The sequence below is a fragment of the Tyto alba genome, unplaced genomic scaffold (genome assembly GCF_018691265.1).
Source record: "Tyto alba isolate M040663 unplaced genomic scaffold, T.alba_DEE_v4.0 Super-Scaffold_26, whole genome shotgun sequence".
In the NCBI taxonomy this organism is placed as follows: domain Eukaryota; kingdom Metazoa; phylum Chordata; class Aves; order Strigiformes; family Tytonidae; genus Tyto; species Tyto alba.
This window is the reverse complement of record NW_024881300.1, coordinates 20899047-20911811: the sequence shown is the minus strand read 5'-3', so window position 1 is coordinate 20911811 and position 12765 is coordinate 20899047. Positions and strand designations below refer to the sequence as shown.

General features: G+C 61.7%; 1 protein-coding gene across 2 annotated transcripts in view; it reads left to right on the top strand.

Moving 5' to 3' along the window:
• The first annotated feature begins 2247 nt into the window (after positions 1-2247).
• The window catches only part of GSE1 (Gse1 coiled-coil protein), a 102588-nt gene continuing 92070 nt past the window's right edge, over positions 2248-12765 (top strand). Inside the window, exon 1 of one of the 2 annotated variants that reach the window (XM_042797460.1) lies at positions 2248-3670. In XM_042797460.1, coding sequence (XP_042653394.1) covers positions 2684-3670 — 987 coding nt within the window. In that variant the 5' untranslated portion in view covers positions 2248-2683. The remainder of the gene's footprint in view (positions 3671-12765) is intronic. The other variant, XM_042797459.1, reaches the window with a different exon arrangement.

The following is a 12765-nucleotide window of genomic DNA, read 5'->3' as shown; positions in this document are numbered from 1 at the left end:
AGGGCTGGGTCAACCCGAGGGGGGGGGGGGGGGGGGGGGTGGAACGGAGCCGGGGGTGCCCCGAGGTTGAGGACCGTGCCGGCGCCGGGGGTGACGAGGAACGGGGACGATGTGGTTTCTCCGCATCAGCCGGGCGTCCTGATGCGTGGCTCGGGCGCTCAGCCTGCCGTCCCGCCTGGCCCCCTGGCTCTGTGTCCTCCTGCAATCGCTGACCTTGCCTCTTTGGGTTTAATCCTGCACAGCACCCTCCTTCAGCAGGACAAGCTCAGGGCGTTGCAAGGACAGGACCGGGGCCGTTGCAGTGACTTGCCATGAACTCCAACTCAACAGTTCTGCCGGGTGCAGGCTTCCTCTTAAAATGACCGCTTGAAAAATATCCTTACGGCTGCTAATATATATATATATATATATATATTTTTTATCGGGAGAGCCATGCTGAGCCAGTGGGTATGCTGACTAGATGCTGGGGCAGTTAATAAGTCAGGTTTAATTGTGGCTGGACCTCGGTACAGTTTGCACTTCCGCGGTGCCTATTGTCCAAGGACAGCAAAGTGCTTTACAAGCATTAAATCTTATCTCAGGCTGCAAGGCAGGTAAGGATATACCGGGATTATTGCATGCGTCGCTGAAACACGGCCAACTCCGGCTGGGAACACATCAGCTATTTACCAGCGAGTGGCAAAGCGATGCAGCATTTTAGGACCGAGCGGGAAATAGAATCTGGTATTGAACTGGAACAGCAGCAGGACTTTTAAAATGTGAAATAAATTACCGGGGTTGATCGGTGGTCGGGACACTGAGTTAATGGCTGGTGGGCAGGGATGTGGCTGGAGTTTTTCGGCGAAGCGCCGTGGGCTCCGTCCTGCCGGCGTGAACCCGGCCAACAGGGCCTTTCCACGCTGTTTTGGGGTGGGGGGAGTCGCACAAAGGGCCGTGGCGTGGGGAGGGGGCCGCGGATGAACCGGCGGTGATGGAGGGGGAGGGAGCAAGGCATACGGGCCGCCCCGCGTGGGGGGGGCTGCTGCGCGAATCCCCGCGTGGGGCCGCTTACAAACCCCCTCGGGGGAGTGGGTTTGTAAATACTCCCCCACCTCCCCCGTGGGGGGTCCCTTTGTGTACGTGTCCCCCCCACCCCCGCAGCGGTCCCTTTGCCCCCCCCCCCCCCCCCTCCCCCGCCCCGCGGCGGTTGCCGCAGCTCCGAGCCGGGCTGGCGGCGGGCGGGCGGGCGGGGGGGGGGGGCGGCAGCGGCTCGGTCCTCCCCCCGGCTCCCCACTCGCGGGCAGGTCGCGGCGGGGGGGGCCGGGGAGGAGCCGGGCCGGGGGCGCCGGGGCCGGGAGGCGGCGGGCAGCCGCCCTTCCTCCGCGCCGCCAGCGGGACCCAAACTTTCGCACCGAACTTTTATTCCTTTTTTTTTTTTTTTTTTTTTTTTTTTTTTTCCCTTCTTGTTGTTGTTGTTTGGGGATATTTTAGTGGCGTGGTTGTGTTGTTTTTTTTTTTTTTTTTTTTTTTTGTTTTTTTTTTTTTTTTGTTTTGCCTCTTTCGCGTTGCCTTCTCCGCGGCGGGAGGAGGCGGGCGGCGGGAAGGGGGGGGGGGGGGATAGGGGAGGGGGGGTGAGAACGTTTCGCAAACCCGCCCCCCGAGCCTGCGTGTCCAGCGGAGCCGCGGGATGAGCCGGGGGCGGCGATGAGCGCGGCGGGGCCGGGGGCGGCGGCGGCGGCGGCGGCGGGGCCGCTCTCCCGCAAGCAGCGGCTGATGGCCGCGCTGGCAGCCGGCGACACGACGGTGACGGCGGCGGGCGGCCCCGGGGCTCCCCAACCCCCGGCACCTCCGCTTTGCTGCTTCATCTGCGGCGGCGGCATCAGCCGAGGCAAAGAGCTAAAGCTTCAAGTGCGACCCCCCCGCGACCACCGACCCTTCTTCCCTTTCCTCCAGCACCAGGAACCGGCGCCCGGCGCCCGCGCCGTCTCGGCGGAGGGCTGCGCCTTGGTCTGCGCCGTTTGCCGGTGTTTCCTGGGCGAGCAGTGGGACTCCTTCGAGCGCAGCCGCACGCCGGTGGAGAAGCGCATGTACTGGCTCAAACGGCCCCATCAGTGCGAGGCGGCGGCGGCGGCGGCGGCGGCGGGAGGGGGGGGGGGGGGGAACCGGGCTGCGGCGGGGGGCGACGGGCTGGGACCCCGCCGCGCCGCCGCGCCGCCCCGCCGGCCAGGAGGAGGAGGAGGAGGAGGAGGAGGAGGAGGAGGAGGAGGAAGAAGAGGAGGAGGAGGAGGAAGAAGGGCCGGCACCCGGCTCCGAGCTCTCCGAGCTCTCCGACGCCGAGCCCCTCTCGGAGGCCGAGGGGGCGGGCGGCGCGGCGCGGCCCCCCCCGGCGGCGGGCGGCAAGCGGGGGCCGCCCTGCTGCTCCTCGGAGGACAGCGAGATCAACATCACCAGCGAGGAGGAGGAGGAGGAGGAGGAGGAGGAGGAAGGCAGCCAGCGGCCCGCTTGGGCACCGGGCACCGCCTGCTACATCTGCGGCAGCCCCTTGGCACCCACCGCCCAGCACCGCGTCCACGTGCAGAAGCAGGAGAAGACCTCGACGGCACCCTTCTTCCCTTTCCTCTGGCTTCACACCCCCCCGCCGGGCGCCCAGCCTCTCTCGCCCTCCGGCAGCACCCTGGTGTGTCCCTGCTGCTTCGCCTCCCTCATGCAACAGTGGCAAAGCTTCGAGCTGGCCAACGTGCCCGTTCTGCAGCGGCTCTACGTGGTGCCCCTCAACGCCGGTGCCATGCCCGCCAAAGGCCGGCGAGGGCTGAAGGAGGACGGGGCGGGCGGCCCGCCGGTACCCGAGGCTTGCTACCTCTGCGGGGAGGAGTGCGGCAAGGAGGCGAGGCCGGTGGCGGCCAAAATCACCAACGGCAACGCGAAGAGCACCATGCATTTCCCCTTCCTCAGCCTCCTGCCTTGCCCGCCCGGTGCCAAGGGGCTGAACAAGCACTGGGAGGTCAGCAGCTGCCGAAAGTGCTTCGGGGTCTTGCAGGACCTGTGGGCCATGTACAGGGCCTGCCACAACGAGGAGCTCATCACCTCGGTGCAGAGCTTCCTGGGGAGGTACCACCAGGTCTTCTCCGCCGGTGATCCCGGTGGCCTGGCCGGCCACCCCGCCGTCAAGCCCGGTCCCACCTCCGTCTGCTACATCTGCGGGGCCGAGCTGGGAGCTGGCAAAGAGTTCCAGCTCAACGTCAACCCGCCGGGGCGATTTGGGGAGAAGGAGCCATTTTTCCCTTTCCTGACGGTCTACCCACCCGCTCCGCGGGCCAGACCGGCCGATTCGACCGGGCTGGTGGCCACCTGCGTCCTTTGCTACCACGACTTGCTGGGACAGTGGCTGCAGCACGAGGGCAGGAACTCCCACCACCCCAGCAGCGCCTGGTCCCGGCAGTACAAAGTGGAGACCTTCGTCTGCTTCTTCTGCCGGCAGGAGAAGAAGCGATGCCTTGGATTAAAAGCAGTTCAAGTGGCCAGGCTCCCCGTCTTCCTCTACACCCTCCGCGTGGCCAACAGCTTGCTGGTGGATGATGGGAAGCAGCTGACCATCGGCGCTTGTGCCGAGTGCGGTGCCGTGGTCCTGGCCGGCAAGAGCATGACCCCGCCGGAGCTGCTGGCAGCGACACCCTCGACTCTCCTCCCCAAGGTAAGGCGGTTGGCCCGGACCCCATCCCTCCCCTCCCAGCATTTCCCAGCTCTGGCACTGAGTTGGAGGTGGAGCAGTGACACAGATGGATGCTCTCCGTTTGGGTCTGCTCCTTGGGGGCAAACGCTAATGGATGGGGTGCCTTTAGCAATGAACTTTTGGAGCTGTCAAGCTGCGAAGGAGCTGATAAAAATCCTTCCAGGAGGTGGGGAGAGCCAAGACCTGTCCTCTTGCTGAAGTGTGTATCTGTGTTCTTGGCGCCTGCTCGCTCGCAGCCCTGGGCGAGGGAGGTGGGGGCCAGCACGGACGAAATCCTGATCCGGTGCTGCTTGCCATCGTGGGGGATCAGAGGTGCTGGAGGGGAGAGAGGGCTGGCCAGCCTGCCCTCGGCGGCAGCATCCTCCGGAAGCTCGAAGGAGTGCGTGGCCTCCGCCGTTGTAGCAAACTTTCCCAAGTTATCTCCAGTTTTATAAGGCGCCTTAATCAAATGGTTTCCCCCTCGGAGAAACCCCAGCCCTTCCCGCAGCTGCGGGGCTGATGTGCGGGCTCAGGGCTGGGTGATGTGCTGTTCTGGTTATCGTGCAGCGAGGGACCCCCCCCCGGCAGCATCCCCCCCGCGCCTCCAGCCCCCCTGTGCTCCCCGAGCCGCCGTGACAGAGCCCTGCAGCCCTGAAGGGTGTCGTGGGTGTCATTGCCCGGGTGCTGCCACTTTCCCAGGTTGCTCTTTTCTGCACCCCCCGCCAGGGTTACGCAGGGTGCTTTGGGGGCATCACCTGGAAAGCAGCACGGCAGAGCAAACGTTTAGTAGTTGCAATCTTGCCTTTCTCGTGGGATGGGGAAATAACTGCTTTTACCCCCCAGTTTCCAGCTTGCAGGAGTGTGCTGGAGAGCCTCGGCTCTGTATCTACAAACCAGGCCCCAGGCCAGGCTCTGTAAAATGCCAGCATCCTAAATCCCCGAGTTGGTTTTCAAAGCCTTTCGGCTCCGTTCGTAGCCAGAACCCTGCGGCTCTCCGAAGCGCTGGCATTTTCTTTAGAAATGTAAACCAGCCCTTCCAAGACAGCGCTCCTTTTCTCTCTGGTCTCTCTCCCTTGGCTGGTTACAAATATAATTTTCCGTTCAGCCGTGCTGGCTCCCGGAGCTGGGGGGATGCTGCTTGGGAAGCCACCGGGGCAGGAGCTGCACGCACCGGAGGGTCGGTGCGCGGTGCCGGTGTGGAGAGACGGGCCGGGAGCTCGGCTTGGCACTGGCGATGGGAATCCTACAGAAGCCATTGATTTCAGGAGGTTTCTCCCAGGCCCCTGACATCGTTGCAGCTCATTTGTGGATGCAGATGATTTACTTTCAGGCTTGCCCGCGCGGAATTCTCCTTCCAGCCCCCACGGCTTGCCTTGTGCTGAGGGGTCGGAGATGGTGGAGACTTTCTGGATGTTGGAGCTGGTGCGGGGCCGCGTGGGTTGCGTTGCCCATGTGGTCATGGCCACGCTGCCCGTCTGTCTGTCCCCTGGTCTGTTGGCATTTGCAACGTGCTGGCTGGTGGCCGTGGAGCGCTCGGAGTCAGGCGAGCATCCTACGATGCTGACCCGGAGGGGGTGATGCTGGGGTGATGCTCCAGCAGAGCCTGGGTGGGTACAGCTGGTGAGGGGGGGGACACACATCCACATGTCCCCAGCTGGTGTTTCACGCCTCTGCTCCGTTAGTGTCCCCAGGCCACATCATGGGGACATTATGGACAGCAGTTCTGTCCCAGCTCGGATACTGGCGTTGGGTGTTTGGGGGTGCTGCCTGCGGGGTTGCTTAATGACCCCCCCGCAACACCCAGCATTTCTCAGGCACGCCAGTCCTTGTCCCCGCTGGTCCCAGCCCCAAACTCCCACTTGGGCTCCTGCCTGCAGCCCCGTCTCCGACCTAAGCGGCTCTGAAAAGCTTTTGTGTGGGGCTATGAAAGGCAGAGGGGAGGGGGAGGAGGAAGCAGAGGGTGTCCTGGGGACGGGATGCTATTCAGTTCCTCCCTCTTGTTCTCGGGTTTGCTAATGAGCAAATTAAGGGGCTGCTGTAACGGGCAGGGTGGCAGGAAGCAAGGCAGCGCTGTCTGGGGAGGGCACGGCCAGTCCAGGGACTTTTTGTCTTCGGTGAGCTCTGCCGTGTCCTGGTGGTGACTCTGGCTGGCCAGAAGGTCCTCTCGCCTTTTCCCTCCCCGTCTCCACATACTTCCCATCAGGCTGAGACCTCACAGATGTCAAGGTTATTTAAAACATGGCTTAATGCTTGGGTAGGGTGCTTGGCTAATGTAACTGTACCCTTGTTCAGCCACCCTTGCTGCTGAAAGTCACCCCGGACGAGCCTTTCACTCTTGTGTGACACCCAGGTCCCCCTTCAGATGGGACCAGGGAGGAGGGAATGAGCCTGAGAGATTAAAACCATCTCCCCGGTCCTCCTTGCAGCTCTACAACTTCATTTTTTGAATGCATGTGCCTTTTTCGCATGCCCAGGATTGATACCCCTCTGCACGTAGAGCTGGTGGTTGACCCAGATGGCTCAAAGTTTGAGGCCCTGGGTAAATGCACCAAAAGCCACCAGACACCCCTACATCCCCCTCTCTTAGCAGAGCAGCAAGAGCAGGAGGGGGGCTCAGGTGTTCTCTATAACAGCTTGGAGGGGCTAATGAGGGAACCTCACACCTGAGGCTCGTCAGGAGGGTGGAGGCTCTGGTATTTTGGGTGGGGTGGTGCACCTGCTGCTTGATTAGTGTTGGGGAGCAGTGGGGCAGACGATGCTTCGTGGAGGTGCCTGTGGGCCTGCTTGCTGCACGAGGGTCTCCTGGAGGTAAGAGCTGCCTGGCAGAGGGGCTGCTGCGGAAACCCGGCTGTTCTTGGGGCGTGTGGGGTGGCTTTGGGTTCTCCCAGCAGGAAAAAATGGTAATGCTGAGCTTTGGTAAGGATACCCTAGTGTGGCTATCCCGTGGCTCGTCCCTCGAAGATGTGTAGATGTGTGCTGTGAGAATGCATCTTCCTTCCAGCTCGGCCCTTTGCACGGGGGATCCGAGCGGGTCTGTGCACCCATCGGGGCAGGGCTCCTGAGTTTGTGGCGGCTGCTGCCACCGGGGATGATGTCTTGTCCTCCTGATCTGGAGAAGCTGCCTGTGCATCCCCCCCCCCCCGCCCCCCGAGCCCCCCGCTGCCGGCCAGGAGCAGCTGGTGCCCCGGGGTGCTGTGGGACCCGCAGCCTCCGCGAGCGGAGCGGCCGTTGAAGCCGGTTTTGAATTAAACCGTAAAACACCCAGGCTTGGCCGGTGTCGAGAGGCGATGCAGATCCGCAGCCCTGGCTGTGCCTGCCGAAGGGGCCTCCGAAGCCACCCCCTGAGCCCTCCTGCCCTCTCCACAGGGGCAAAGCGTTGCCTCGCCGGCGCTCCCGGGTCAAGGGCTGCTTGTGCTCAACCTGGCTGACATTTTCAGTGCTTGCTCCCATCCTTTCTCTCTGCCAACGCCGGGAAAAGCTTTCCCTGCCTTTCCAACTCTGCCCGTCTTTACCTTCCACCGTTCTCGCTGCGGTTACGTACCTGCAAAAAGTGAATTCTGTTAGATTGTTGTGGTTGTTTTGGTTTTTTTTTTTTTTTTTTTCACCTGCGTGCAACTTTCTGCAAATACATTTAAGTTTTTGGAAAGCTCTCAATTCCCACCGTAACTCAGGCAAAGCAAAACTTGCAGCTGGTGCTATCCTGCTCCTTGGGAGCACCCAGAGCTCTCTGCCATCTCTCTGGCTGGTTTCTGAGCATCATCTGGTGTTTTCCATGTCCTGTTCCTGCTTTCCAGCGGACACCTGGGTCTTGTTGTGTGGGGCTGTGCTTGACAGGGCCCAGTCAGGCTCATGGGGCCGAGTTCACTGCATTTATTGCTCGGCAGCAGTGGTGTTAGCTCAGCTGGGGATTTGGCTCTTTATTTTCAGGTTACAAGCTCCAAAGGTCATACTGCATTTCCAAAACGTTACCTCGAGCCTACAGCTGTTGGTGGGCATTTTCTTTCTGGCTGTTGAAAAAGGTTTTGGGCAAACATCAAAGAGTTCTTGTGTTCTCAACTAAACCGTGTCCCACTGATGCTGAGCAGCAGCTGAGACTCCTGGATGCCGTGAAAGCAAACCCAGGAGGTGGAGGGTGATGCCTGACCCCCCTCCTGCATTGCACAGGGCCAAATTCCTGCTGAGGATACGGATATTTGGGTGTATTGCAGCATGAGAAATAAGAAACCCGTGCAGGAAGGGTCCCAGGTTGTGGCCAGGCAGGCAGGACCTCTGGCTTGTTTGCATCTTTTATTAATTTTTGAAGCAAACCAAAAAGCTTCTGGTGACTGGCAGTGTTTTGGGTGGTTGCGCTTTCTCTGCCAAGCTGATAGCTCCTCTGTGCATCCCCGGCCCAGGCTTCATGTGTGGGCTCCAGAGGGGTAGCACGGGCTGCACCGCGCTTCTGCTCGTCCCTTGAATGCAAGGGAGGAGCAGAGCTGGTCTCACTCATCTCAATTTTTTGGCTTCTAGCTCCGGTTGGCTTTGGTGGTTGTATCTGTGCTTGTGCCAATTTTTGCCATCACCAGTTCTAGCAGATACAGAGCAAAATCAGGCCAAGGTATTTTAAGCCAACTTTATTGGGATAAACCTGTTTTGTTTGCAGCATATGTCTATGTAAAGATGTTTTTAGCAAGGCTCACATTGCCTTTCAGCGAAGCAGCTTCCTCCGCAGTGCTTGCTGTGGCTAACACCGACCGGGTCTGGCATTTTCGGATGAGATCTCAATCCCGGCACGGAGGTGGCAATATAATCATGATATGACTTCATGTCTCGGGGCATGGCCTCCTGCGGGATCGTGTTCCCATATGGCAAACAAAGAAACAACACGAGGAAAATGTGCCGCTTGCTTTTTCCTGCCGATGAGGTCAGGGCGGGTTTGGTATGTACCCAGCCGGGCTGGAAACCCGCACCCCTCTGTCCCTCCTCATCCCCACCCCACCGCTTGGGTGGTTTTAGAGTCACCCCATGGGCTGGTGGCTCCTACCCCCGGGGTCTCCAGTCGGGGAGTGCGTGTCCTTCAACTGTGGTGGGGGGGGACAGCAAAGGGGCCTTTTGCTTTGGCCGGGCTGACCTTGCTGTACCAGCTGTCCAAAATACCAGGGCTCCCGCGCTGTTGCCAGCCGCCGTGTCCTCCAGACCTTGTGCTGACTCCACAGCTCACCAGCTGGTTGCTATATATTTATTTTTTACTCCCCCCCTCCCCTGCCCTGGCCCCACCACCCTTTGCCTTCTCTCTCTGCCTTTCCCAAAAGCAGCAGCGGACCGTCAGCTCGAGCGCTGCCTCTCTTCTGCAGGCACCTGCCAAAAACGCTGGCCTGAAATGCGTGCTGCCCAGGAAACCCTGCCTGCACCCCCCCCCCCCAAAATGCCCCCTGCATCTCTTCCCCCCCCCCCCCCCCCCCCACGCCCCGGGGGAGAGGGACTGGCTCTGCTCCGGTCCCCTGCAGCGCAAACGCTTTCGCAACCGCTGGAGCATCTTGCAGCAGCCTCCCTGTCTGCGCTCGGTGCGACGCCGCGGCCAAGTCGGGAGATGGGGTAAAGGGACAGACGGCTCTGGCTGTTGCAGACAGATGTTTTGGCCAGATATTTGGCCTTTCTCAGCCGAGAGGGAAGCACGGTTGCACAGGGCAGCCTGGGATCCTCTTCGGCCGCTTCCCAGCGCGGAAGAACCTCCCCACAGTAGCAGCATGGGTGCCTGGTTCTGTAACTACATTGGTAATCGCCGGAACCAGCTTTTCACAGTCCCATGTCCCCCAACTTGCCAGCTAGATCCTGTGCTGACACCCCCACTGTCATTGTCCTTGGAGGCTGAGCTGGGGCTGAGATCATCTCCATCTCCCGAGCAGGTTTTGGGGATCTGTGAGGCTTTAGGGGCCTCCTGAGCACAGCTGCTTTGCCAGGAGCCTGTTTGCACTTCGCTGGCTGCTGTGGGTGCCCACTGTGCCCTGGATCTGGTCCCGTGATGTTTGTTGGTTTGGTTTTTTTTTGGGGTGGGGGGACTCTGTTTGCTCTTTGCCAGCACCTTTGGCACACGAGGCCCCCTGGCTCCCCAGGAAGGGTCGTCAGCCAAACAGCTCCCGCTGGTCCTGTGCTGCCGGGCAGCATCTGGCCAGATGTTGCCCATCCTCCCTGCAGCAAAAGGCCCATGCCGCACGCTGGCATCCTGGGCTTGAAGGGATGGCATGGAGATGTCCCTCCGGTCTATCGGGGGGGACACTGCCCTCCTTGGGGACTGCAAGGCTGGGGGCTTGAGGGGGGGGTGCCTTGCAGGAGCAAACCTGGGAGGTTGGTGGGGCCGGAGGAGCATCCCGGCGCGTGAGGAGCAGAGTGGGAGCTCGAGGAGCCACCGGAGCTCGGCCGGCGGTGTCAGGCTCCCAGCCGTGCCGGGCTTTCCTCCGCCGTGAGCAGCTGGGGATGGGAGATCTTCCAGCGGCGTGATCCTCCCGGGCCCCGGCCCAGGGCTCTGACAGCTCCGGGTCCCCTCGCCGCCAAGGCGGGCAGCAGCGACGTCTCGAGCGTGCCTTGGCTCCTTGCAGAGCCAGGGCGGTGCATCGGCGGGTGCCAGCCGGGCTTTCGGGGAGGCCGCGCCGCTCTTTCCTTGCACCCCCTGTTTGCAAAAGGCATCGCTCCCGCCCGGCTGTGCCGCGGAGAGGGTGCCGGAGCCCCGGTGCCAAGCCCCGGGCTGCCGCGGGCAGGTTGTGGTTTGCTCCCGCTGCCGGGTGAGCAGCTGCTCCGGCGCGGTGCTGGCGGCTCTGCCGGCCTCTCCCCGCTCCCCAGCACACGCGAGCCTTGCTGCGGCGTGGCTGGATAAACAGCCTCGTGCAGCTGGCCTGGCCTTGGCGTGACTTTTCCCCGCTGCTCCCTGATTCTTCAGTAGCAGAGTAGGGAGGAAGGGGTACGGCTCCAGGAGGGCGTTTTGGCCGAGCTGGGAGGAGAAGGACACTACCTGTGTGCGCTTTGCAGCCTGGCATGGATAGGACGTTGCTTCTCCCTCCGTTTCCATTATTTTTCTCCCCCTCACCCCGTTCCACATTAGTGCGAGCGCTGCCGGGCTTTAGTAGCTCTCGGGAGTCTGAAGTCATCTGTTTACCCGTGGAGCTGGCGTGCTTGGAGCAGCAGCTGCCCCAGCTTTCCTTCTCCAACCTGCCGGCCAGCGGCGAGGTGGCTGTGCCGAGCGTGCCGTGACCTGCGCCGGGGCAGGGCGCGCACCCCACCCCATCCCAAATGGGGCTGGGGACGTCGTGCCGCAGGTGTAAGAGCTCCATCCAGCCGGAGAGCTACCGTTTTGGTGCCTCTATACAAGCACTGGTGCTGGATGGGCCATTCCCAGTTGCAGCGGGGGGACCCGTCGCAGGATTTTACTGGGGGTTATTCGAGCCCTTGCACACAAACTCAGGAAATCGCCGTCTGGCCCGGGGCGGCCTCTTCCCGACGGCTTCCGGCAGAGCCGCCCGCCCCGGTACCCACGGAGAACCACCCACTGCTGTGGGTGGCAGGGCTGAGCGGTGGGGTGCTGGGTCTTGGGGCTGGATTTGACTGGGGGTGCGTGGGGAGGGTCCTGTTCCCACCCCCCCCCCCCCACCCCCCCCGCCCCATGAGGGATGTGGAGTGGGGCAGGAGGGCTCGCGGGGACCGGTTTGCGCACCAGCTCCTCTCGGTGAATTTTTGGCTTTTAGTTTAGAGCGAAAGCGAAGCTGAGACCCGGCTGGGGTGCGAGGGAAGGTCATTAGGGGAGATGGGTGGTGGTGACCCTGCAGCCAGGAGTGTCCCCCCCCCCGGCTTTGCTGTGGCTGGAGGGCAGGAGCGTGGTGGTGGTTTCCAGCCAGGGAGGATGCAAAGGTTGACTTAGCACAGAGCCCACGCTGCCTGCCCCTCTGCGACCCCTCTGGAGGCTGCGCCCCAGCACCCACTGTGCCCCCGGCACCTGCTGCTTTTGGGGCTGGGGACTTCCATGGTGAGAGCATCTCAAACCTTGGAGCCCCAGCCAAGGCTGGGTGCTTGGCCCTTGCACCTCATGGCACAGCCCTGCGCAGTGGGGTTGCCACCCCACTGACCCTCCAAAATTATTTTGGTTGTTCCCCCTTCTCCTTGGTTTTTCCCTCTTTGGAATGGGGGTGTCCGTCAGCTGATGGCTCTGGGGGGGACCACCAGCCACCACCTCGATCCCCAGGGAGTTGGACACGAGGATGCTGCCGGTCGCTGGTGGGGACCTTGGAGCCGGGGACACTTTTGGTGACAGCCAAAGCGTCGGCCTCTCGCTCGGTGGTTTGCAGCCGCGGCGGGACGGACAGACCTAGGGAGGGAAGGACGGGCGGACAGAGTGCTGCGCAAAGGCGTCTCGGGGGCCGCGTGCAGGGTGTGGGGCGAGCAGCAAATTGCCACCGTCACCTCCCATCTGCTTGCAGCATGTTTCTGGAAGCGGGCTGACTTCAGTCGGCTGCAAAGCTTTTCATCGAGTGATGATCAAGTGCTAGTGATTTCAGTTATTACCCTGGCCAGGAATAAATATATATATATATATGTATGTCTCCCACCCTCCCTCCTTGTCTTCACTGCTAAAACAGCTGCATTTTCTTCTTTCCATCTCTCCCCGCTGGCTCCTCGGAGCAGGCAGCATGAGTTACCCCGAAGTGAAAACATGGTGAAGACAAGGCCCTTCAGTTTTCCCGGGAGGTAACCGTGCCAAGGTCAACCCGGCGTGGGGACAGGGCCCTGGCTGCCACTGCCACCCTGGCTCTGGGGTGCAGGTGGGCACCCCGGGGGGCTTGGCGTGCCCTGGCTGTCCCTGGTGTGGAGGGCTCCCCCGAGAGCTGGGGGGAAGCCGCCTCTGTTGCCTGCAGACAGAGTCCAGATGCCCTGGCTGCGGCGTCTCTGGAGGGGGAGATGAATTCGCTCCTGCCGTCTTCTGTTTTCAGTCCAGAACATCTGCACAGTAACTGGGAAATCTGGGCTTTCTCCTGCTTCTCGGCCAGGTCCTGTCAGTCCTTTCCTCTTCCAAAAAGGGGTTTGGTAGTTGGTGTTTTATATTTTTTTTTTGG